Genomic DNA, 26,223 nt, shown 5'->3' with positions numbered 1-26,223 from the left:
TCGATTAATGTGATAAAGTACTTATATCCGCCCTCAGAGATTATATTAGTAGGCCCCCAAACATCAGAATACACAACATGAAAATGAACACTTGATCTTTTATTATTTGAGTGAAAAGTTGTTCTACATTGTTTGTTCAACTGACACGTTTGACACTGAAACTCTGAAACTGAACATGACTTAAATAAAACTGGAAACAAAGACTTTACTATTTCAAAAGAAACATGACCTAACCGACTATGCCACAAAAAAAATTGACTCTTATTTGACTGACTATGTGACTCTGAGGATGACACTGTGAGACCTGCTTTGCTATCGAGAATGTAGAGACCATCCACTAGGCTCCCTTTACCAATCGTCCTCCCAGAAGTTAGGTCCTGAAAAACACATGAGCCAGGAAAAAAGGTTACACTACAGTTTAAAGAGCTCGTGATACTACTAATTGAAAGCAAATTTATAGGAAGTTGAGGGACATGCAATACACAATTCAGGTTAAGGCCATGGGGAAGAGATATTGATCCTTGGCCTGCAATGGAGGAAAATGAGCCATCTGCAAGTCTCACTTTATCCCTTCCTGACAAAAGGCTATAAATCTGAAACAAGTTCGGCTTACCGGTCATGTGGTTGGAGGCGCCTGAGTCAATGATCCATTGGGAACCCGTGGGAGTGACATGGAATGTAGAAGCCGTATTACCTAACGTAGATGCAAATGAAGTAGAGGGAGTACCAGTGACTGAGCTATCCATTTGTCGCAAAGCCTTACCATAAGACTCTGGGTGTTCTCTGAAGGAGTTCATTATATCTTCCTTGGGGTCAGAATTATTAAGGTGGTACCAGGTAGAACCGGCAACCTAAGTATCTTGGGTTGCCACATGTGCTGCATTCTGTGCTGTGTTCATCTTCTTCTGACCTTGACCTTTACCCTGTTCTTGGTTCTTTACTGCCCACTTGGGTTTCCCGTGAATGTCCCAACATGTGTCACGTGTATGCCGTGAACGCCGACAGTGGGTACAAAACAACTCGTCTTTATCATCAGTCTTCTTGGTGTCACTTTTCTTTCCCGTGTTGTTATTATTCATCACAGTCAAAGCAACTTGTTGCTCTCCCTCAGCTGTAACCATCACACTCCGCCTACTTTCTTCCGATTGAACAAGGGAGTATACCTCGTGAACCGACGACAACTCTTTGCTTCCTAGGATCTGAACTCTCAAAGGTTAATAGGCAGGATTCAGTCCCAACAAGAAGGCAAACATACGCTGCTGAGAAACCAGCTTCCTGTAGGCCTTAGCATCATCATCATGTTTCCACTCTATAGCCTGATAATGATCCAATTCTTTCCATATGGAAGTAAGGGCAGAATAATAGGAAGACAAGCTATGATTTCCCTATTTACAGGTTGAGGATTCAACTTGTAATTGGTAAACTTTGGCATAATGCCTTTGCTCAGAATATGTAGTTTTGGCCTGTTCCCAGATCTCACTAGCAGTGTCTTCCCACATAAAGTTCTTCTTCACATCAGGTTCCATGGCTGCAAGGAGCCAAGACATCACCATACTGTTTTCTTGGTTCCACCTATCATGTTCAGCTGTCTCACTCTTGGGTTCTTTCGCCCTTCCATTTATGTAACCAGCTTTTCCCCTTGCCGTTACATAAAGTTTTATACTTTTAGCCCACTCTAGGTAGTTTAGACCATTTAAGGGGGTAATGGGCATGGGAAACATCATGTTTTCACCTCCCATACCAGCTGTGCTGTGGTTCGGTGTAACCCCCGATGAAGTTGATTCATAATTTGCCATAGAGTACTGCTGAAAACAGTCCAAATCCCACACAACTACACAACAGCCACAAACAGAATACCACCCCTCAAGAAACTTACTTCTGGGATATGGAAAAGAAAACAAGAAACTGCTGAAATCAACTCTGTGATGGTTCAGTCATTAAACCAGCCCGGTAATCTGTCCAACACAGCCAAGGCAGACATTACTATCAGTCCGACTACAGCCCATACAGTCTAACAAACTAACATCCAAACAAATGTATAGAACCAAGGAATAAGGCCTTCACAGCATTGGCCAAAACACAAAAAACAAGAACACATACCCTGTCCAGCACCTGCACGAAGGTGCCAACCAGAAATTGACTTCACAGCATCGAACAGAGAAGAAAGGGAGTCTCTATCTACATCGCCCTTCTTCGACTAGGGTTTCCTTGATATTACGACCAAGGAAGAACCTAAAGGAGGTGCCGCCAGTAGTCTGCTAGGGTTTCTCTGTCTTCCACGTCCAAGAATTTAAAGGAGGAAAAGAGATGTGGAGCAAGTTCAAAATAGGAGAGACCGAAATTCTTTTACAGCCCAAAAACTTGCTTTGATACCATGTAATCATTCATGCAGAGTGGAAGACGGGAGAGAGAGAGAGAAAGAGAAGGAGAGGAAGATACGATTGAGAGAAAAGAACTAACATCTCTGGCGGCCGCCAGTTCACTATTTATATTAACTTAATAAAAAGAATGGAAATTACAAGTATGCCCCTAGCGGCACACCCTAGAGACAAACTAATAAAAAAGAAGGAAAAATAACTAACTAGCAGTATCTTAAGAGGACAACATACTAACAACAACTATAAAGTAACAATTAAATAGGCCTTACAACAAGATTCTTTGGAATCTAGATCCTCAATCCTGACAACAAGTTATTCTTTTGATTCTCTATCCTTCCAAACTGCTCCCGATTCCACTCTTTAATCTTGGCTCTCAATCTCTTCAACTTTTTGTGGAACCTTACACCTTTCCACTGTACCCCTCTCAAGTCTTCATTCCACAATTCACCCACCAATCGTTCAAAATCGGGATGAGTCAGCCACATATTCTCAAATCTAAAGGGTAGTGGTCCAAAGCCTAGAGTTTCTTGACCTAATAGGATAGGGCAGTGATCAGACGTAACTCTAGGAAGAGTTCTAGCCACCAAAATCCTTCAATGGTCCTCCCACTCTACATTAAAAAGGAACCTATCAAGTTTGGAACACAGGGGGTTTTCTTGGAAATTAGACCATGTAAAATTAGCTTGTAGGAGGGGTAATTCCTTTAGACCACAGGTGTTAATTAAGTCATTGAAATTTTTCATGCTTGTAGTAATCATTCTTTGGTGATTATTTGATTCATTACAAAACCTGATTATATTGAAATTCTCCCCCCCCGGCACCACGGACCATCCCACAAGCCTTGCATTCCATACAACTCCTTCCACATTTCTTTCCTTTCTCTATAACTATTTGGCCCGTGGACATTAGTTAACACTCAAGTGAATCTGTCTTCCACATTTTTGAATTTTAAAGACACAGAGAATCTCCCTGTAAGTTCTTCTACTGATTCTACAACATCCTCCCTCCACAAGGTAACTATCCCTCCCGAGGATCCCCAAGAAGGAGCTGAAGTCCAACAAACTCCTTTTGATTTCCACACACTTCTAACCCATCTTCTATCCAACATTCTCCTATAACATGACTATGTCATGTTTCTCTCTTCTTAGCAAGTCTTCAATTGCCCTTCTTTTTCTTGCACTCCCTAATCCTCTCATATTCCGACTAATGATTTTCATTATAAAACTCCTTTCTGACGTCCATTTCTAACCCGGTTCTATCTCACACAAAACCCTTCCTTCTCTCTCCCCTTCCACTAAACTCGATATCACCCTCTATATTTGAGATTGGTCTCTCCACTTCTAATCTCTTTTTCTTTTTCCTTTGCACATTCCCCTCTATCTTTGTAGCCGGCCCACTGGCTTCACCCACCTAGGCCACCTCCCCCCCAACCTAGGGCTTCTGTAACACTCCTTATTCTGAGAGTTTGCTTCATGTTCCCTGCCTTCTAGTTCCTCCTCCTTTGCTTTATATTCCTCCAATAATGCACAGATCTGCTCCCATATTCTTTCTAACTCTTCCTCCCGCTTTTTCTTAACCTCCAACTCTCCCTCACTCCTCTCACCTTCACCAATATTCATCTCTCTGCTTTCCTCCCCGCTTAATAATTTCTCTCGTGATGCTGGAGTATCTGTTTCAACCACAAGAAGAGCATCAATAACTAAAACCGAATGAACAAAAATACTTGTATTGTTGGGGACTAGGTGAGCTTCTTCCAAGGGAGTGAGACTGACATAGGAAAGCAAGTCTAATCTTGTTTCCTGTGGTCTGAACTGCATAGAAGATTTTTCGTAGGAGATCAACACCTTGCCACCTTCTGCAGTTGAAAAATCACTCTCCTAGCCGACCCACTTGAATTTTATTCATAAAACTTAGAGTTACAAGAAAGACAATTTTGTCCCTCATAGAAGATGGGACACATAACTTAAACTCAGATACAATAGACCTTTCACTTTCAAGAAGACAAACCAGAATGACCAAAATACCCTTGACTCGAGCATTCTAACACTCCCCCTCAAGCTGGAGAGTATATATCATATAGTCCCAGCTTGTTACAAATGTAATCTATTCTTCCCCGAGACAATCCTTTTGTGAAGAGATCTGCCCACTGATTTCCTGAGCTCACATGAGATGTAGTTATTACCCCACTTATCACTTTCTCTCTCACAAAGTGACAATCCACCTCAATATGTTTAGTTCTTTCATGGAAGACGGGATTGGATGAGATGTGAACAGCAGCTTGGTTATCACAGTATAGTTTCATGGGTTTGTCAATTGAGAATCCCATCTCTTGTAGTAAGTTCTTCAGCCATACTAGTTCACATGTGGTATGGGCCATAGTCCTGTACTCTGCTTCTGCACTACTTCTTGCCACCACTGTTTGCTTCTTGCTCTTCCAAGTTACAAGATTGCCACCTAGGAAGGTACAATACCCTGTGGTTGACCTCCTGTCTGATATAGAGCCAGCCCAGTCAACATCTGTGTACCCTACTATCTCAAGAGTTCCTCTCTTTTGGTATAACAAACCACGACCTGGAACACCCTTTAGGTACCTAACAATTCTCAGAACAACTTCCCAGTGAGGAACCCGGGGATGTTGCATAAACTGACTCACCACACTCACAACAAATGATATATCTGGTCGGGTAATGGTCAGGTAGTTCAACTTTCCCACCAACCTTCTGTATCTTCCAGGATCATCAAACTCTTCACCTGCATCCACACTTAACTTGGCATTGAGTTCCATAGGAGTCTCTGCTGGTTTAGCACCTAACAACCTTGTTTCTTCAAGTAGATCAAGAACATATTTTCTCTGACATAGGTTGATCCCCTGTTTTGACCTCGCAACCTCTATTCCTAGGAAATACTTTAGCTTCCCTAGATCTTTCGTATTGAAGTGGTCCTGTAAGAATTTTTTCAGACTGTCAATTCCAGTTATGACAATATCATCCACATACACGACTAGCAAGATTTTCCCATCCTTTGAGTTATAGCTGAACACAGAATGATCAACCTGACACTGTTTCATCCCAAAGGCCTTCACCACTTCACTGAACCTGCCAAACCATGCACGTGGAGATTGTTTCAATCCATAGATTGCCTTTTTGAGCCTGCACACCTTACCAGCCTCCCCCTGAGCAACAAACCCTGGTGGTTGCTTCATATACACCTCCTTAACAAGATCACCATGTAGGAAGGCATTTTTTATGTCAAGTTGTACGAGGGGCCAATCATACATAGCAGCTAATGAGATCAACACCCAAACTGAACCAATTTTAGCCACAGGAGAGAATGTCTCCTTATAGTCCACACCATATAACTGAGAATAGCCCTTGGCCACTAACCGTGCCTTCAATCGTTCCACACTGCCATCAGGAAGATGCTTCACTGTATAGACCCATTTACACCCAACAGTGTGCTTACCAGGAGGAATGGTGGTGAGTTCCCACGTGTGATTATGTTGTAGAGCAGAGAGTTCTTCCATGGCTTGCCACCACCCTGGGGAGGTAAAGGCTTCCTATACAGTCTTGGGAATGGGAACCGATGAGAGTAATGATATAAACTTGCAATGGGAAGCAGAAAGGTGAGCAGTGGAAACATAGTCTGAAATGGGATGAGAAGTACAAGTACGCTTACCTTTCCGCAAAGCAATAGGGAGATCAAGATCTGAGGGAGAAGGAGCAGTAGCTGGATCTGTCGACAGGTGCTGAAGTGGAGGAGGGGCCGAAGCACTTCTGCGGGTATACACTTGAGTAATTGGCGGCCTCTCTGTAGTAACAGGCATATGATGTGCATCTGCAGTAGGAATGGGAGCTATGGGAAGAGGGTCCACAACCGGTACAGGAAGAGGAACCACAGAGGGAGAAGAAGAGACCCCGACATTTGAGAAAAATAGAACTTATTCAAAGAAGGTGACATCAGAGCACACAAACGATTTATGAAAATTTGGGTTATAACACTTATACCCTTTCTGAGTCCTCGAGTAGCCAAGAAAAATACACTTCGTAGCTCGAGCATCTAGCTTGTCTACTCCAGGCCCCAAGTGTTGAACAAAACAAAGACAGCCAAAGACTCTTGGGGTGAGAGGAAATGGAGACAAAGTGGGAAACAACACAGAGAAAGGGGATTGACTTCCAAGGATTGACAAAGTGGGAAACAACTCAAAGTGGTTGTCTCCAGCTTCACCTCCAAAGACTCTTGGGGTGAGAGGAAATGGAGACAAAGTGGGAAACAACACAGAGAAAGGGGATTGACTTCCAAGGATTGACAAAGTGGGAAACAACTCAAAGTGGTTGTCTCCAGCTTCACCTCTCAGCTACAATCCGGTGAGGCTAGTCACCCAGCAGGGGCGGAAGCCTCTGCTTCCAGCAACCAAAGAACATGGTGTTACCCCACCGGAAAAGTCACTAAGATCAACTTTCCTAATTATTCTGGTGGAGATCCCATTCCTTGGATCTTCAAAGCAGAAAGATTTTTCGAATACCATGAAACACCTGCACACCAGTGTGTCTCCATTGCATCCATTCACCTAGAAGGAGACGCGATTCTATGGCTCCAGTTGTATCGCCAAAATCATCCTCAGGTAACTTGGGCAGAGTTCACTGAAGCTTTGTGTATCCGTTTTGCGCCGACGGCGTTCGTGGACTACGACGAACTCATCACTCGGTTGAAGCAGACTGGGACGGTAGCAGAATACCAGCTCGAGTTCGAGAGAATGGTGACCCGGGTACATGGCTGGCCGGAGAAGGCCTTAGTGGGATGTTTTGTGGGAGGCCTCAGAGAGGATATCCGCTTGGAGGTGAGGGCTCTCCGTCCGGCTACAGTCATGGCTGCGGTGGGATTGGCTCGCCTGCAAGAAGAGAAAATCAACAACCTACGCAGAGCCAGCCAGCTGTCCTGCCCAAATGTGAGGACTACCCCACGGGTCGATCAGCAGCCCATGAAATAGGCTGGGGATCATCAGAAGCCCATTTTGCCCAGGCCCACTATGCCCTTCAAACGCCTCTGATGGGCTGAGATGCAGGCCCGACGTGAGAAGGGCCTATGTTACAACTGTGATGACAAGTTTGGACCGGGCCATAAGTGTCGGGTCCAGCGAGTGTTTCTCCTACAGATAGAGGAAGAGCCAGAGGGGACGGAACCAGAGCACTTAGAAGACTGTGAACTGATATCAGACAAACCAGAACTTGTCGGAGCAGAGATCTCCTTACAAGCTCTCATGGGCCTCAACCCTCTTCAGTCCATGCGAGTAGAAGGAAGATTGGTTGGCCGGACCGTGATGATTTTGATTGACAGTGGCTCTGCCCTGAATTTCATCACTTGCTGTTTGGCAAAGCAACTAGGTATGACTATACAACCCACTCCTCTCTTTTCGATCCATGTGGCTAATGGGAGTTAGATGTTATGTAATGGTGTATGTAAGAAGGAAAAGATCCTCATACATGGCCATAATTTTGTGGTGAATCTCCACCCATTGGATTTCTCGGGGGCTGATATTATTTTGGGGATTCATTGGTTACGTGGCCTAGGTCCTGCACTTTGTGATTGGGCCAAAATGACAATGGATTTTCACCAGGATGGTCAGACTTGTCATTTACAAGGGGTGCGGCCCCTTAGTCCCCAAGGTGACACTTTAGCTTCCATGATACGCGCCTCCAAGGATGCTGTACAGCCCTTATTTATGCACTTAGGCATTCGGCCCACAGTCCCAATTCTAGACAATCAGGGCTATGACCACCCCATGGAAGCCCAACACGAGGCCTTACGATTGATACTCGATTAGTTTGGTGACATATTCAAGGAGCCGAATCAATTAACTCCACCTCGGGCCCATGACCATCAGATACCCCTCTTACCAGATTCCAAACCGGCCAATGTGAGTCCATATAGATACCCTTACTTCCAGAAGCTAGAAATTAAGAAGGCAGTAAGAGAGCTATTGGACAAAGGGCATATATAGACCAGCACCAACCCTTTTTCATCCCTTGTACTCCTAGTGAAGAAGAAGGATGGTAGTTGGCATTTTTGCATAGATTACTGGGCCTTCAATCAGATTACAGTGAAGGACAAGTTTTCGATACCCCTCATTGATGAATTGCTGGACGAGTTAGGAGAAGCACGAGTGCTCTCCAAATTAGACCTGCGGTCCGGGTATCATCAGATTCGGGTTCACTAGGCTGACATCCACAAGATGGCCTTTAGAACCCACGATGGCCATTATGAGTTTCTAGTTATGCCTTTTGGACTCACCAACGCCCCCTCCACCTTTCAGGCCCTCATGAATGACATCTTCAGGCCATTCCTAAGGCGATTTATTTTGGTGTTTTTCGATGACATTCTGGTATACAGCAGGGATTGGGACACTCATATGGAACATCTAAAACTCACCCTCACAACTCTAAGGAAGCACTAGTTACATGCCAAAATGACAAAGTGTTCTTTTGGACAAGGACAAATTCAGTACTTAGGCCATGTGGTTGCAACAGGGCAGGTCATGGCAGACCCAGAAAAGATAGACGCCATCCAAAAGTGGCCCAAGCCCACTACTGTAAAGGCTCTAAGGGGTTTTCTTGGGCTTACCGGTTATTATAGGCGCTTCATTAAGGGGTATGGGCTTATGGCCGCCCCTCTAACGCGTCTATTAAAGAAGGATTCCTTCGGTTGGGCTGATGATGCCCAACGAGCTTTTGAAGACTTGAAGACAACAGTTTCTAGCCCTCCAGTCCTCACTCTTCCGGACTTCTCTCAGCCCTTTGAAATAGAGTATGATGCATCGGGTGTAGGGGTAGGGGCTGTCTTGATGCAGAAAGGGCAGCCCATTGCTTATTTCAGCAAGGCTCTCTTAGCAGCTCACCAAAATCAGTCCACTTATGTCATGGAAATGATGGCTGTGGTAATGGCAATACAGAAATGGCGTGCATGTCTATTGGGACGCCAATTTGTTATAAGGACAGACCAACGAAGTTTGAAGTACATAGCAGAACAAAGGGTGCACACCCTGGAGTAGAAAAAATGGCTTAGTAAACTGATGGGTTTTGACTACCTCATAGAGTATAAGCCTGGACCCGCAAACAGAGTAGCTGATGCCTTGTCACGAGTAGAAGAGTTAGCCCAACTGACATGCTCTCAGCCCATTTTACCTTGTTTGAAGCTATACGACAAGAAGCCAGGTCTGATCCGCATCTACAGGACATTAGGGATAAGTGGAGACGTGACCCTTCCCAGGTTGCGGGTTACCAAATTGTGGGGCCTGATCTTTTCTTTAGGGGCCGGTTTGTTGTTGCTCAAAATTCAGCCCACAAAACTGAACTGCTTAGGTTGTTTCATGACTCTGCATTGGGGGGACATTCAGGGGTGTTATGGACCCTAAAGAGGCTCAGCAGCCACTATCATTAGGTAGGAATGCGCAAGGATGTATTGCACTATGTATCCGAATGCCAAACTTGCCAACAGCAGAAATACTCCTCACAGTCTCCCGCAAGCCTTCTGCAACCCCTCAAGATTCCAGAGCAAGTGTGGGAAGACCTCTCCATGGACTTCATCACGGGTCTTCCCCATTCTGCAGGAAAGGAGGTTATCATGGTAGTGGTTGACCGTCTCACCAAGTACAGCCATTTCTCTGCATTGCCTCACCCTTACACCGCAGCAATGGTGGCTGGCATCTTCATACGGGACATCACAAAACTGCATGGAACCCCAAGATCCATTGTCTCGGACTGTGACCCTGCCTTCCTGAGTTCATTCTGGAAGGAATACTTTAGATTGCAAGGAACCCAACTGCACCCATCCACCCGCAGACTGATGGACAGACTGAAGTTCTTAATCGATGCTTGGAAGCCTACCTTAGATGCTTCATAGGGGAGAAGCCTAGACAATGGGCCCATTGGCTTCCGTGGGCAGAATACTGGTACAACTCGACTTATCAGTCGGCTGCAGGAATGACACCCTTCAAGGCTCTATGTGGCAGAGAACCCCCTCCCATATTACCTTATGAATATGGGTCATCCAAGGTGGCAGAAGTAGAGACCCCCCTACTGGCAAGAGGCGAGATCCTTAGACTGCTAAAGACCAACTTGACAAAAGCCCAACAACGAATGAAGACCCGCTATGACTCTCACCACAGCCCATTAGAGTTTCAGGTGGGTGATTTTGTTTACCTTAAGCTCCAACCTTACCGCCAGGTCTTAGTGGTAAGACGGGCTTGGCACAAGCTAGCGCCTAGGTATTATGGGCCTTATAAGGTTCTAGAGAGAGTGGGCCTTGTTGCTTACAGGTTGGACCTCCTTGCAACCTCAAAGCTTCATCCGGTGTTTCACATCTCACTTCTCAATATGGCTGTGGGAAATCATACTTCTGTCTCATCCAATTTACCCCAATTCACTGAAGAAGGGGACATTGGCACGGAGCCTATCAGAATTGTGGATTTCCGTTGGGTTCGGCGAGGTGGACAGGTTGTCCCAGAAGCCAAGGTAGAATGGGCTGGGCTGCTTCCAGAGGATGCCACTTGGGAACCTTATCTAAGGCTGAACGAGAGGTTTCCAAACCTAGACCTTGAGGTCAAGGTCAATGCTAAGGAGGGAGGAATTGTTGGGACCCAAACACTCCCTCCGAACCCAACTAGGGGAGTGGAGCAGACCACCACCCATCAGCAGTTCACAAGGAGACAAAGGACACGCGACAGAGCCCCATAGTTAGTTACACTCAGAACCTTCAAGAGTTGGTTACTCTGCAACCAGAGGATATTCTCCCCATGATATCTTCCAGAGTTAGTTACTTTGTGTTGTCAGTTGTTTATGTATTCAGATTTAGTACCATAAGGGTACTGTTGTAATTTCTCCTCTGTTCATATTGTTCAACTGTACTAGTATAAATAATAAAATCATTCTTTCGCCCCCTAAGTTCTGGAGGGCTTTCAGTCACTCGACTCATCTCTTTTCTCTCTTCTCCTCTCCTCTCTTCACTTGCTCTTGCTCAACATGGTATCAGAGTGAGTCGTCCAGGCCTGAAGGGTGGTATCGAACTCTTGATCTAGTGAAGTCAGTTCGACCCAGAAGTTACAGAGTCTTTTCGTCTTCCAGCCCAGAAATTGCTCATCTTCTGTTCGGCTGCCTATTGTTTGAGGATTCGTAGAAGGAGCTCTGGTTTACCATAAGGGAGACTATCATCTGAAACTAAAAGAGGTACTATCATCCTTGTCTGTTCGGATGCCTATTGTTTGCTGAACTGTTTGATGACTGTTCGGCTACCCTACTGTTGTTTGTTCGACTGATGAACCGATGAACTGTTTGTTGCCTATTGTTTGATGCCTATTGTTTGTGGACTATCATCCTTGTCTGTTTGGATACCCATTGTTTGCTGAACTGTTTGATGACTATTCAGCTACCCTACTGTTGTCTGTTCGACTGATGAACTGTTCGGCTGCTCTACTGTTAAGCGACTGTATTCCTTAACATAGTAACTGTATTCAAACTTTTTTGTTGTTGGTATTGTGGACTGTTGATGGTCTGTTTTAGCCGACTAATTGTCTGCTCAACATCAATCTTATTAAGCCCTACTAAGTAGGTCATTCAGACCTGTTCTTGTACTGCAACAGCAGTGTGTAGACTTGTTTCAGTGAAACCGTAGGTCAGAAGGATCTGTTTCAGTACTGCAACAGCAGTGTTCAGTTTGTTATTTGTTCTCAGTGAAGCCGTAGGTCAAAAGGACCTGTTCTTGTACTGCAACAGCAGTGTGCAGACTTGTTTCAGTGAAACCGTAGGTCAGAAGGACCTGTTTCAGTACTGCAACAGCAGTGTTCAGTTTGTTATTTGTTCTCAGTGAAGCTGTAAGTCAGAAGGACCTGTTCTTGTACTGCAACAGCAGTGTTCTTTCTTTTGTTCTCAGTGAAACCGGTGGTCAGAAGGACCTATCTCTGAAATAGTCTTGTACGGCTGTGCCTTTTTTGGTTGCTGTTTCAACCTTTTATTCAGATATCATGGGCAGTGAAGATTCAGCCACATCTGGAGTTTCCTCAATGCTGAATGGAATGGGTGGGGGTGACCTATCATTTCCCATGGCTGTTGTCCCTCTTGATGGTTTAAATTACCTGGAGTGGTCAAGAGGGATCAAATTATACATCACTGCAAGGGGGAAGATAGGCTATATTAATGGGAGGATAAAAGAACCATCCTCCGGGAGTGCTGAATATGATAGATGGAATCAGGAGAACAGTATTGTTATGTCCTGGCTCTTGGTGTCCATGCAACCTCAAATCAGGAAGAATTTCATGTGGGCTGAAACAACGAATGAAATCTGGGAACAAGCAAAGTCTACATATTCAGAATTGCGACACTATGCCAAAATTTATCAACTGCAGGCAGCATCTTCTACTTGTAGACAGCGGGATAGGTGTTTATCGGTCTATTACTCTGACTTAACATCTGTCTGGAAAGAGTTGGATCACTACCAGAGTGTGGATTGGAAGTGTGATGAGGATGCTAAGAAGTACAAACAGCTTGTCTCCCAGCAATGGGTGTTTGCATTCTTATATGGTCTGAATCCTATGTATGAATCTATCAGGGCTCAGATTCTCAGCAAGGATCTCCCTTCTGTTCAAGAAATCTATGCTCTTGTACAATTTGAAGAAAGCAGGAGAAATTTGATGAACAACCCTGGTGGGGATGCTGTTGTGTTAGTTGCAAAAGGAGGTGTATCTACTGGTATGGGATCTTCTTCCCAGAAAGGAGATCTCCAGAAAAAAACAGAAGATAAGGAAAAATTGTGGTGCACTCATTGCCAGAAACCCCGACACACCAAAGATACCTGTTGGGATCTTCATGGGAAACCAAAATGGGCTCAAGATCTAACTAAGAGGCAAGGTTTAGAGGTGAATAAGAAGTACGGACAGCAAAGTACAAAGAAACATCACATGGCCAACATGGCTACTCGGGAGAATCAGCCCCCCATTTCTACTGTGGCTCAGACACATCTCACTGGACCTGACCCGAGGGAGGACATTATGAATTCCTTCCGTGACCATTTAGAGCTCTATGGTAGAGCAATTCATTAGATGGATACTCCTCCCTCAACCTCATTTGCATCTACTTCAGGTAACCCTGCCACTGCTCTCCTCTCTTCACTTGCTCTTGCTCAACACTCTGCAACCAGAGGATATTCCCTCCATGATTACACACCTGTAGGCCAGCTATATAAGGCCATAATCATATAATAAAAGGTGTGAATAAATATCTCTTTATTTCTCTCTCTGAATCCATCTTCTTCCTACCTCCTCTCTTCTTCTCTTCCATCATTTTTTGTTTCAGGAGGCTAAGCCACCCTCAAAGGGGCTTCCGACGTGAGCGGTAACTCATCACCTACCCTTGCCAAAAAATTCTGTTAAAGATTGAAGGGATGGGATATCCATCTCATGGACGCCCAAATCTTGCGGAAAGGATAGGGCGAATTTCAAAAATTTCTCCCATCTTTGCAGGGAATCGAATTCCCTATTTCAGAAAACATATTTTCAAGGATCAATCTTGAATCAAGAACCAAATCAGATCTGAACCAAAAGAAGTAGGAGGGAGGATATACCTGATACAGAGAATCAATATCTCCCAATGGAGGTGTTCACGCCCAAGGAAGGATCCAAAATCTGCTCCCACTGAAGATGGCGCAGTGAAGGATGGAGCAGAATCAACAACGTTCTTCCAAAAGAACTTGACCCTTCGCAAGAATCAACTGGATGGCTTGTGGGTACAGCTCCAACCAATCTTTTCCCAAAAGATTGGAATCAAGATCAAATCTTGATTTCTCCCAAGAACTGGAGATCGAACTAAAGGGAATGGCAATGATAGGAAGGAGGCGGCAGGAGAGAATTCGCAGTATGCAGGAAATCTCTCTTTTTGTGATTTCTTTGCTCTGAAGAGAATTGAACCTCAATCACACAAAAAACTATATTCGCCCCTTTCTTCTTTCATAATCTTAAAGGGGTCAACTCCTAATCAGATTAGGAGTTGCTAATCCAAATCATATTTGGGTTAGAAGTCCCTTTAAGTGATAAAGGATAATCCTTATCTTATCTGCAGATCAGATCAGCCATCTCCTAATCTAATTAGGAGGTTTCCAAATCTAAATCACATTTAGATCTTGGACTCTCTAAGTGGATAGGGTCTAAGCCCAATCCCATCAGCTGATCCACTTCAGAATTCGCCCCCTTTTAATTGACTGATCAAATCAACCCAGTTCGAAATGGGCTTAAGGCCCATTTAAGGTTATGTACTCAATTAGCCTTCCAAACTGCTGCCCAGTTGGGCTTCCTTGTATGGCGTGGGACCCAAACATTGATCTACACATCAGCCACATGGGTTCAGCCCAGCCTTTGTTACAAGGCCTGGCTGAATACACTGTTATGGACAGTGCACCCCCTGAATCTCATCTTATGGGCTCTATGGGCCCAACACTTACCCTAAGTGGTCCCTGGGCCAAGCCACCTTGTAACACCCAGGGACTGTGGGTAGATGCAAGATTAGCCCATCAGGCATTATCCTCAATGGTCTTACACTTAACCTCTCAGCCCATAATGATCATACACTACCCGACAAGAGAGGACCTCTCCCTCGGCTGCAAGGAACAGTGTTGCACTCTCTACTTATATGGATTCCGGGAATTAAAACCTTTTGCAAACATTTTAGAAACCATAATATATACTTTTATATCTCATATAAAATATACTTTGCAAAAAACAAATCTCAACGGTTGAAATCGGCTGCCGATAGTCTTGGTTTCCATTAGAGAGAGTGCATCCCCGATCATTACCTTTGTCCGACAAAGGAGCTGATCCTTTCACTATGATCACCCACTCAGATGAATTCTCGGATTGTCCCAACATACCTAGGTTTTGACCCTTGCTAAGGATCTCACTGATTGGTACATCAAAGACAGCCCAATCCGACATCTAGTGTAGTATCATAATCGAGTCTAGGGGTTAGGTGTAACTTTCCAGTTTTGCCCATCTATCTCCAAGGTCTAGGGCAATACTGGAAATCTGGTCCGGTTCAAAGGTTCTATTAATCCTACACTGTATGTGCCTAGGGTCTCACCTTGGCAGCTGAGACAGGCCACCCCAACCGACTTGGTGGCACTACAGTGTCAGCCTTGTCAGGATAGGTCTCCCCAGACCGATCCAGTGGCTGTGAACATTCTAAACTAACACGAGTCTCATTAAGTGTCCAGTTTAAGGGTATTACACAGAAACATACCAAGGGAACATGAATCAAATATGTACTTTTATTCATTTACAATAAATTCATAAAGTACATCATTCTTGATTGAAGCTAAGGTCATACAAAACTGTCTAACAAAGATATAAAAAAGCCTTTAGAATTTCTCTTAAATTCTACTACAAATCTTCTTCCAGTTTCTGGGAGAAACTCTTTCTAGCTCTTTTGTTTTGCCGTTGTTACTTGCACCTCCCACAAACAATTTTGTACCCTTCAATCACTCCCAATCCTTCAAACAACACCATCCCTTTCTTTGCTTCCCTGATTTTCAAGCTCAGCTGACCTTTTAATCTCAGTTCCTCGAATAGGAGCTCCTTAGCTTCAATCTTCAAAGTATTTCTCCAATGGCCTATCTCCACGAACTGTCCCATCTCAACACTGTTTCAGTCACCATCCTCAACTGTCTTCCTTTTCTTGAATTAAAGGGTTACCAGAATTGCATTCAAACACTGGCACATCATTTCTCTCTCTTTCCCCATTTTGTTGCAACACTGATCTGAATGCTTCCTTTGCAAACTCCTCCCCTCCTAGGAAAAACAGAGCAACGTTTTGCTGACTTCTACTTCCTTATTTACCACAATCTCTAAATCACATGTTTTCTCGTCCTTGAGTTTCATCCATCATTCGTTCTTCTTCATTAGCCTCCCCTGACTCTCCTTTTCCACTTTGTCCCAAGGGGAAAGTTCTGTACTTCCTCCTTTTATAAGTTCTAACTCCATCTCCTGACTTCCTTCCTCCTCTCTTCTCCCTCCCTCAGTTGCTAGATCTTCCTCCCTTCTTTTCTCTTCTGTTAGAACTTCGTTCTTTTCTCCTTCTCCCTTCCCCAATGGCTCTTCCGCATCTCCCATTTCCTTAGCCCCTAACACCTCAGTCGCTTTGTCCTCTTGACTGCAATTCCTTTCTTCTTCCTCACTGTCAGTGATGTTCACTAACACTTCATCATCCTTTCCTATTGAGTCTCCCTCTTCTCTACAACACTCCTTTTTTTTGCCCTGTCCTCCGCCTGAATCGTCACTGGAGCCTTCTTTTTGGGGAAGAAAATTGTCATTCTCCAAACAGAACCTTTAGCATCGCAAGTGCCTTCTTCTGTGACCACCTTCTCTGTCGAATCCTCTTCAACCTCTGGGACACCTGAACTATCTGCAGGACTCCTAGTTTCTCCCAACGTTTCTTTTCTCGGCTCAAGAGATTTATGTTTCTCTAGCTGTGCAACCTCAAAAGCTTCTTGGACTGACCCCACCTAACTGGGCCCACCTCTCAACTCATTTCTAATGGCTTGGCACCTGATAATAATGCATAAATCAATAAAAAACTATATAGATTACCTCATTATTATTTTTTGGTTTTTTGCATTGCAATATTTACTCTCTCTCTCTCTCTGAATGAGAGGAGTTTTTCAGTTTGAGAAAGTTGGTGGATTAAGAAGAGGCAATAACTTGTCTCACATGGAACATCCTGCAGCTTCTTACTATTGACCTTTGTAAATTTGATGAATCTCCAGCTTCATACTAATGTACCAGAATGTTAGGCTCCAACAACTTCAAGGTGGCATAATCGAGATCTTGCTGTACAAGGTTGAATTCCCTCTTTCTCTAATGATAAGTTCCTTTATGAAGTGGTTCGTTTTTTCTGTTTTATGGGAATTGATACTTCAATTACGTCGACACTTGATCGATGACATGGTAGGTTGGGTCAATGTTTTGAATTGAGAAAATAGAGGAGAATATCAAAGTAGAGGATTTTATTTATTTATTTATTTTTCTGGCAGTAGAGGAGAACATTCCACCATTCCCTCTCAACACTCACTTTTTTTTTCTATTCTTGAGACTGAGAACTGTCCAATCAATTTCTCCTAACACACCACCTCCACATTTCTTTTTTTTTTTTTTTTTGATCAATAACACCATCTTCATTAAATTAAAAGAAAAGAGGGAATACGGATACAAAAGGGGAGATAAAATAACTTAGCTCCCCCAAAACATAAAACTAAGGGAATGCAAAGAAGAAAGATTAAAAACTAGCCCAAAAAACAGACTCCCTATTCACTCCTTGCTTGGCCAACCCATCCGCAAATGAGTTGGCACTCCTCTTCACCCAGCTGTACTGAATCTCAATGTCCCTACCCAGCCATAAGAACTGTTTTTTTTTTAATTGTTGTTAAAGTTCCACAAACCACTGTCCTCTGTCTTCAACCAACTAACCACCACCTTTGAATCACCTTCCAGGATCAAACGGCTGATATTTAATTCCTTTGCTCTTCGAATTCCTTCAAGCGCTGCAAGGATCTCAGCCCTAAGAGAGTCACCTTCTCTAATAGGGCCAAAGAATAAAGCAGTAACAATCCCTTCCGCATTCCTGAAGACTCCTCCAATCTCAGAGGGCCTTGGATTCCTTACACTGCTGCCATCAAAATTCAGCTTTATAAAGCCCGAGGGGGGAGGGGACCAAAACGGACAAAGAGTCCTCTTGCATCTAGCAATGGAAGCAATCTCTTTCCAGTTTCTTAGCAAGTCATCCACAGGAAAATCTGAAAACAACTCCATAGATTTTAGCTAGTGGACACCCCTTAAAAGGATTTGATCTAACAATTCTTCCAATGTTCTTTCCTTGTCAGAAAAAATGCGTGAGTTTCTTTCTTCCCACAATGACCAGCATACCACTGCCCTAATACACCTCCACATAGTCTTCCCTCGCTTCCTAGGCCAACTGAAAAAAGAAGGAGAAAACAAAGCTCGGACAGTCTCCGGAGGATACCAAGAACACCCAAAATGGGAGAAAACCCACTCCTAAACAGTTTTAGCAGCCTTACAAGAGACCATGAGGTGGTAGCCAGATTCCCCATCAGCTTTGCAAAGAGCACATCTATTAGGAAGTAGACAGTAGTTGGGTCTCTTTCTCTGAAGTAAGTCTAAAGTGTTGATTCTTTCCAGGAAAATTTCCCAACAAAAAAACCAACCCGAGGAGGAATAAGCCTGCTCCAAATTTCCTTAATTGGAAAGGACAACCCAAAGGGGATAGGAGGCTGAGTTAAGGTTTCAAAGAAAGAAGCACAAGAAAAGGTACCAGAGCTAGAAAGGGTCCAAAATCTGGTGTCTTCCTTAGCAGGGTTTAGGAAGACAATCTCAAGGGAGGCTAGCAAAGTTACCAAGCTATCCATGTCTGAATCCCTAATTGCCCTACGTAGGCCAAGGTTCCATCCAAAGCCAGAAGTGGAGGCTGAAGGGACCAAGAAAGAAGATATGGGTTCATTTTTCAAGTCTGATAGAGCATACAAGGAAAGAAATTGGTTCTTCAGAGGAGAATCCCGACCCAAAGTTGTTCCCAGAATTTTATTCGGATACCAGAGTTTAGACCATACTTGATCCAAGGGGAGAAAACTGGAAGCAGATTGTGAATGGATTTCCAAGTAGAAGCAGCTGAAGCCCTTGCCAAGATTCCAGAATCCCAGCCATTGTCTTCCAGCCCATGAATGCTAGCCACAATCTTAGTCCACAATTTATCCCTTTCCAATGAAAACCTCCACAACCACTTCCTCAGTAAAGCCATATTCTTTTTCTTGAAATTACCAATCCCAAGACCTCCTAGTTTTTTACACCTAGTGACCACCTCCTAACTCACCCTATGATCTCTCTTCTCCTCTCCAGGCTCCCAGAGAAAGTTCCTTATTAATTTTTCCAAAAGATTTGAAACCTTTGAGGGCATCTTAAACACTGGCAGATAGTAGATAGGTAGGTTAGCTAGGTTAGACCTAATGAGAGCGACTCTCCCACCTAAAGAAAGATGATTTCTCTTCCAGGCCGCCAGCCTTTTCTCAAACCTCTCCACTACTGGAGCCCAAAAGCTAACATTCTTAGGATTATCTCCTAAAGGGAGGCCCAAATATGTCAGGGGCCAGTCCGAAGTTGCAAAACCTAGCTCACCTGCAAATTCCCTTAGGTCCCTTTCGTTCACATTCACTCCCGCAACACAAATCTTATCAAAGATTACCTTGAGGTTAGATATGTGCTCAAAGAGTTGTATTGTCAACTTTAGATTCTGGATCCAATTGGAGTTCCCTCCTTCACAGAAAAAGGATAGTATCATCTGCAAACTGTAGAAGTGTTAAGGGAACCTCCTCCCTTCCTACTCTCCACCCTCTTATCAAATGCCTCGAGTTTGCTCTATGGATCAATCTCCCAAGCACATCAACAATCAGGGTGAAAAGAAATGGGGAAAGAGGATCTCCTTGTCTTAGACCTCTCAACACAGGAAAGAAGTCAACCACAGTCCCGTTCACCAAGATAGAATAATGACAAGTCCTAACACAGCCCCAGATCCACTTACACCACCTGTCTCCAAAACCAAAACTTCTCAACACCTCCATCAAGAAAGACCAATCAACCAAGTCATAAGCCTTCTCCAAATCCAATTTGCAAACCACTCCCTTCTTCTTTGACTTCCTAAAGCTCTCCAAGCTCTCATTTGCAATGAGAATCTAATCGGTGATCTGTCTTCCCTCCACAAAAGCACCTTGGTTGGGTGCAATAATAGAGGGGAGCACCTTCTCTATCCTGAGAGACAGCACCTTTGCAATGATTTTGTACAAACTAGTCACCAGACTAATAGGTCTAAAATCCTTTGGTTGAGAAGCATCTTTCTTCTTTGGGACTAAAGCAATGAAAGTTGAGTTCAAGCTCGGGTTTATTACACCCCTCCTGTGGAACTCCTCAAAAACTGATCTAAGATCATTCTCCAAAATATCCCAACAATCCTGGTAAAAGGCCATTGTGAACCCATCTGGACCCGAAGCTTTTGTCCTATCCATTGAGAATACTGCTTCCTTTACCTCCGCCATATTAAACCTTTTTTCTAACCACTCTCTCTTCTCTGCACTTAGAGTCGGCCTATCCAATCCCTCCAACCACACTCTCCCGTTCATAGGCCTTCTAAAAATAGATTTGAAGTGTTTTACTAGAGCCTCTGCAATTTCTGCCGCGTGGGACAACACTGCTCCATCAACTTCCAAATTAGAGATGAAATTCTTCTTTCTCCTCCCATTTGCCACTGAATGGAAAAACCTTGTATTTTTGTCTCCCTCCTTTAGCCACTTACACCTGGATTTTTGCCTCCAACTGATTTCCTCCTTAACCAAGATGTCCTCCATCTACCTCCTCAAAACCCATCTCAACTTCCTTTCTTCCTCTCCAAAGGAACCTCTCTCTTCCTTCAGGTCCAAATCCTCGATTTGCTCCACCAGAATTTGTTTTCTCTCTTCTAATCTTCCAAACTCCAGCCTATTCCACTCCTTTAATTGTGATTTTAAGTATTGGAGTTTCTTGTGGAACCTCATTCCCTCCCAATCAACTACCGGATTAGCTTGCTCCCACTACTCTTTGATCTTCTCAATGAAACCCGGATGAGTCAACCACATGTTTCAAACTTGAAAGGGGTAGGCCCAACTCCTCATTCCCTCCCAATCAACTACCGGATTAGCTTGCTCCCACCACTCTTGGATCTTCTCAATGAAACCCGGACGAGTCAACCACATGTTTTCAAACTTGAAAGGGGTAGGCCCAACTCCTTTTAATTCCTCCTTGACCAACACTATAGGCCAGTGGTCTGAAGTAAGTCTTGGGAGAGCCCTAGAGGTAATATTGCCCCAATGTTCCTCCCAATCTATTGAGAACAAAAATCTGTCCAACTTAGAGCAAATTGGCCTTGATTGAAGGTTGGACCAAGTGAAGTTATTATTTAGGAAGGGAAGTTCATTGAGTTCAAAAGAGTCCACAAATTGGTTGAACTTCCTCATACTTGTTGTCACTCTCTATCTGGGGTTGTTGGTTTCCTCTGTAAATCTCACTACATTAAAATCCCCTCCCACACACCAAGGTCCATCCTAGAGGCCTCAAATGTCACTCAATTCTTCCCATAATTTCTCCCTCTGCCTATAGTCATTGGGGCCATACACATTTGTTAGTACCCATTCATATCCATCGTCAACCTATCTGAACTTTAGGGAGACAGAATGATCTTCAATTAGCTCCTCCACACCTATGAGTAAATCTTCTTTCCACAAGGTCACAATCCCTCCTGAGGAACCCCACGAGGGAGCAGGCACCCACTTTATCCCCCTAGAACTCCACACACTCCTTGTCCATCTGCAATCAAAATCCATTCTTTTGGACTCCTGAAGCATTACCACATCCGGATTAAACTTCTTAATTACCTCTTTAATTGTCACTCTCTTCCTAATACTGCCCAACCCCCTCATATTCCAACTTAGGATTCTCCTTGAAAACTCTTAGCCTTAACCCTAACTCCTCCAAGAATTATTTAGACCCTTTTCTTCTAACCCCTTTCACTTCAAACTTCTTGTCCCCCTCAATATCTCTTTTTAATCTCTCCACTTCACTCAGCTTTCTAATCTTCATCTTGCTGTCCTCTTTTTTTTGCATGTAGGCTTTTAGATCATTCGGGTTCTTCAGCTTGCACCCCAACTTTTTCACAAACTCTGCATCTGAATCTTCCCCACTAGTTTCCTCTTTTTCTAAAGATGCACTCTCCTCACTCCTAGGAAACTTCTTGTTCCTTCTCACATTACCTCCAACTACAGCCCTTTCTATCCCCTCCAAGCTCCCTCTCTGCAATTCCTTCCTCTCCACTTCACCCAAAAGGCTCTCTAAGATTTCCCATATTTTTGTTTCTCTGCAAGTTTTCGCACCCACTTCCCCCCCTTGTAGACGCATTGTGTCTTTCAGACCAAGGGCTTCCGACTCTTGGTTGGGAAGAGAATCTGGAACAAGGGACACAGAGCGCTCATCAGTAGCCAAAACTGAATTGACAGAGTTGAGGGATTTACCTGGGGCAAAGAAGTGAGGAGAGAGCATAGGCGAAGGAGTGGTAGTCACTTTCATTTTTGAGAAATTAGAGCACTCTGTCTCCCTGAGTTGGGGGAAGAAAATCCCTGTCGTTGTATCAACACAAAGACCCCTTTTTGTACCCAAGTATGTACCTCTTTGTGAGGTACCTTTGTTCTGCTCTGAGAAGACCCGAGCTACCTCCTTTTCGGCCTCTTGCAAAGCACTAGAACTGGGGGAGGGCTCAACCAAATTTGGGTTTCTCCCCACTAACTTTTTTTCTTCGCATTTGGTCCCACTGCAGCACACCATTTTCCCCGCCCACTGGTTCCTCTTCTCTCTCCCACTTCCCACCTTCTTCTCTCTTCATCTTTTGTTCTATGCGGGTTTGACTTTTAAAAGGAAATGGGGAGATATCAATTTTGATTAATTTTTACAAGGGGCACACCTAAGAAAGTAGATAATGGAAATATATGTATGAATTTTTACAAGGGGCAAACAAAGCAATTGAATAGTGCTTCAATCGAGTGGCGTTTGCAGAAGCGGGGTAGAGAGGAAGGGACATAGTTCACAATATCTTTGATATTTGGCAAAATATCCCTAAAATATCCCCATTTTCTAGGTGGCAATACAAGATCTTCTAGGAGTTCATGTTTTCCAAATATTCCTGATATTTTGCCGATATGTTGGTGATATTTCAGGTTTCATTGATAGACTGTATAATTAAAATTTAAAATTTTAGAATATTAATCACTACTTTCCAATAAAAAATTATCATAATTTTTTCAAAAAATATTTTCCTAAAAGAACCAACACAAAATTGTTGATCGGATAATTTGCATACTACTTTGATATGAATCACTTAAAGGTACTATAGTTCCAAAGAAAAATAAAAACGCACATGACTACAAAAGAGTGTTCTCAATCTAATCAAAACATATAGTGACAATAAAGACAAGTAATTGACTTATATTAAGAAGAGAATAAAGACCAAAAGGGAGTTAAAGAGAAACATACCTGTTACAGTCTCTTAATTTTTCCTATTTGATTTATATAGTTTTTTGCTGTGGTTTTTTGAGACCTAAATGTGCAATTATATTTCTTCTAGTGACCTCTTAAAGTTTTGTTAACTAATTTTATGTTTCTAGAAAACTCTTCTAATTTTTTAGTTTTTCCAAATATCTTAGCAAAATTAGCAAAATATCTCTGAAATCTCTCCAACTATACATGGTGGAATGTTTTTCAATATCGAAATTTCTTCAATGTCCATCGATATTGAATAGGGAGAAACATCCATTACAACTCTGAAACACCACTATTGTTTCTCAGTGATGTTTACAGCTGAGGAGAAGAGAGGAAGGGAGGAAGAAGAAGAAACATCCATTACAACTCTGAAACACCACTGTCGTATCTTGGTGGTGTTTACAGCGGTGAAGAAGAAGAAATGTCCATTACAGCTATAAAACACCACCGTTGTCTTTTGGTGATGGTGTTTGCAGCAGCGGAGAAAAGAGGATGGGATAAAGAAGAAGAAATAGAGGAAGATGGAAAAGAAGAAGAGAAGAGAAAGAATGACATGTTTTGAAAATCTAATGAACAGTTAAGCATACTTTGGTCTTTTAAGTTTTATCTGTTAGATTCAACGTTATAAAATGTGGAGGCGTGCATGAAGTGCATGAGGTGTACACTTCTAGAATGCCTCAAGCAAAAGGCATATGAGGCATGTGGCCTCATGGACCTGTGGTGTAAACCTCAGTGCGTATATATAAGTAGGTTTTGAAACTACAAGGTATATATAAGTGGTTTCCTCAAACTTCAAGGTACATATAAGTAATTATCCCTTTTAGAAATTATAGACCATGCTTATGACATGCTAGACAGTAGGCAGTTGCCATGGATCTGCATCATTATCATTGATTTCTCCAATTTATGTAATCCAAGTTGATTCTTCTTTTGGTGTCTCATATAGAAGTCTGTGTATTATAATTGCAGATTAAATGTTATATGCAACAGCTACTTTGTGGGCTTGAACACTGCCATAGTCGTGGAGTCCTTCATCGAGACATCAAAGGTTCAAATCTTCTGATTGACAACAATGGAGTTCTGAAGATTGGTGATTTTGGGCTGGCGACCTTCATCAATCCTGACAAAAAGCAGCCGCTTACAAGCCGTGTTGTAACCCTATGGTACAGGCCTCCTGAGCTCTTGCTTGGTGCTACTGAATATGGTGTTGCTGTGGATCTCTGGAGCACAGGATGCATCCTTGCAGAGTTATTTGCAGGGAAGCCTATCATGCCAGGAAGAACTGAGGTACTTCCCTGCCTATTTCCTAGATCTGTTACATATTTTATTATCTATTTACCTTTTGGAACTCATATTTGTATTATACATCTTTTGGGTTTTTCATAATAAGAAGCCTCTCATGGTGAAGTGAAAACTTATCTGTTTGTTACAATAAATGCCCTATTAGATGGTTGGCCACTGAGCCATCAATGAAAACATTCAATTTGTGCACCACCTCATTTTTTGGCTATAATCCAAATTTATTATGGATTACAGATATTTCAGATTTTATGATATTTCTTCATTGATAACATCAGTTATCCTGCTATGGATTTCTCATTTTTTAATGCATAAGATGTTTCAACATAATAAATCTCATTTAGGCTGTTTTTCATTTGTGGGAAGTGAAGAGAAAAAGGAATGTTCTTGTATATTCTTCTCTTTCCGCATTTAGTTTGTGAGATGTTATGAGATGGGATAGGAAACAGCTAGGTTTGTACTTCTCAGTTTTAGGAAATGGATTACATTTCAAGACAACAATTGATAAAAATGAGTTTTTTCTCCATATGGATTTAAATGATAGTTGACGTATTCATGTTTAACGTTTATAGGTTGAACAACTGCACAAGATTTTTAAGCTTTGTGGTTCACCCTCTGAAGACTACTGGAGGAAATCAAGACTGCCACATGCAACCAGTTTCAAGCCTCAACATCCTTATAAGCGTTGTGTTGTAGAGACGTTCAAGGACTTTCCTTCTTCAGTCTTGGTTCTTATTGATGTCCTTCTTGCATTGCATCCAGAAGACCGAGGATCAGCTACTTCTGCACTTAACAGTCAGGTAACTTTGAGTTCCCATTTGTTAGATTTATTCCAAGAGTTCAAGAGTTACTCTTAGTGAGGTAATTTTGACATAACTAAATTGAAAATACACCTTTTGTTAGAAGTTTGGTTGGTGTTTTTATGCTTCAGACAAATTATTTTCTTGTACTAGACTTTAGTTTAGCAACTATCGGTTTTTTTATTATTTTTATTTTTTTTAAGAGAAGTGATCTCAAAAGAAAGAAAAGAAGGGAAAACCTTATCAAAAAGAAAGGGGTAGTGATCTTCTAGGTGATTTTTACATGAGGGGTGACATTTCTGACAGGTTGATTGTTGTTGCACCTAGGTCGCAACTGTCTTATATGTGACACCACACTGGTGAAAAACTTTTATTTAATTCAGGGGTTCCTTGTAGAATTGGTTCCCTAATGGAAAATTTTATGATTTGTTGATATGTGTATTTACATTCTGAAACCAAGGGCCCTGATAGTGAGCTATTGACAAGAATTGGTTCAAATAGGTATTCTAAAGTTCATAGGAAGTTTTATACATCATTTATCTTTGTCAATATGCTTTCTTTACATGTAAACGAAACAACAAATAATAATAGG

At 42.8% G+C, this 26,223-nt stretch overlaps 1 protein-coding gene across 2 annotated transcripts in view; it reads left to right on the top strand.

Annotated features, from left to right (window-relative positions):
* The window catches only part of LOC104593978 (Protein kinase superfamily protein), a 119,414-nt gene that overhangs the window by 34,999 nt on the left and 58,192 nt on the right, over positions 1-26,223 (top strand). For both annotated transcript variants that reach the window (XM_088888480.1, XM_010254103.3), the window contains exons 3-4: positions 24,502-24,819; positions 25,404-25,631. In XM_088888480.1, the coding sequence (XP_088744606.1) occupies positions 24,502-24,819; positions 25,404-25,631 (546 nt within the window). The remainder of the gene's footprint in view (positions 1-24,501; positions 24,820-25,403; positions 25,632-26,223) is intronic.

The sequence above is a fragment of the Nelumbo nucifera genome, chromosome 5 (genome assembly GCF_055504915.1).
Source record: "Nelumbo nucifera cultivar China Antique chromosome 5, China Antique-T2T, whole genome shotgun sequence".
NCBI classification, from domain to species: Eukaryota; Viridiplantae; Streptophyta; class Magnoliopsida; order Proteales; family Nelumbonaceae; genus Nelumbo; species Nelumbo nucifera.
The sequence above is the reverse complement of the archived record's forward strand: the minus strand, read 5'-3'. Positions and strand labels throughout refer to the sequence as shown.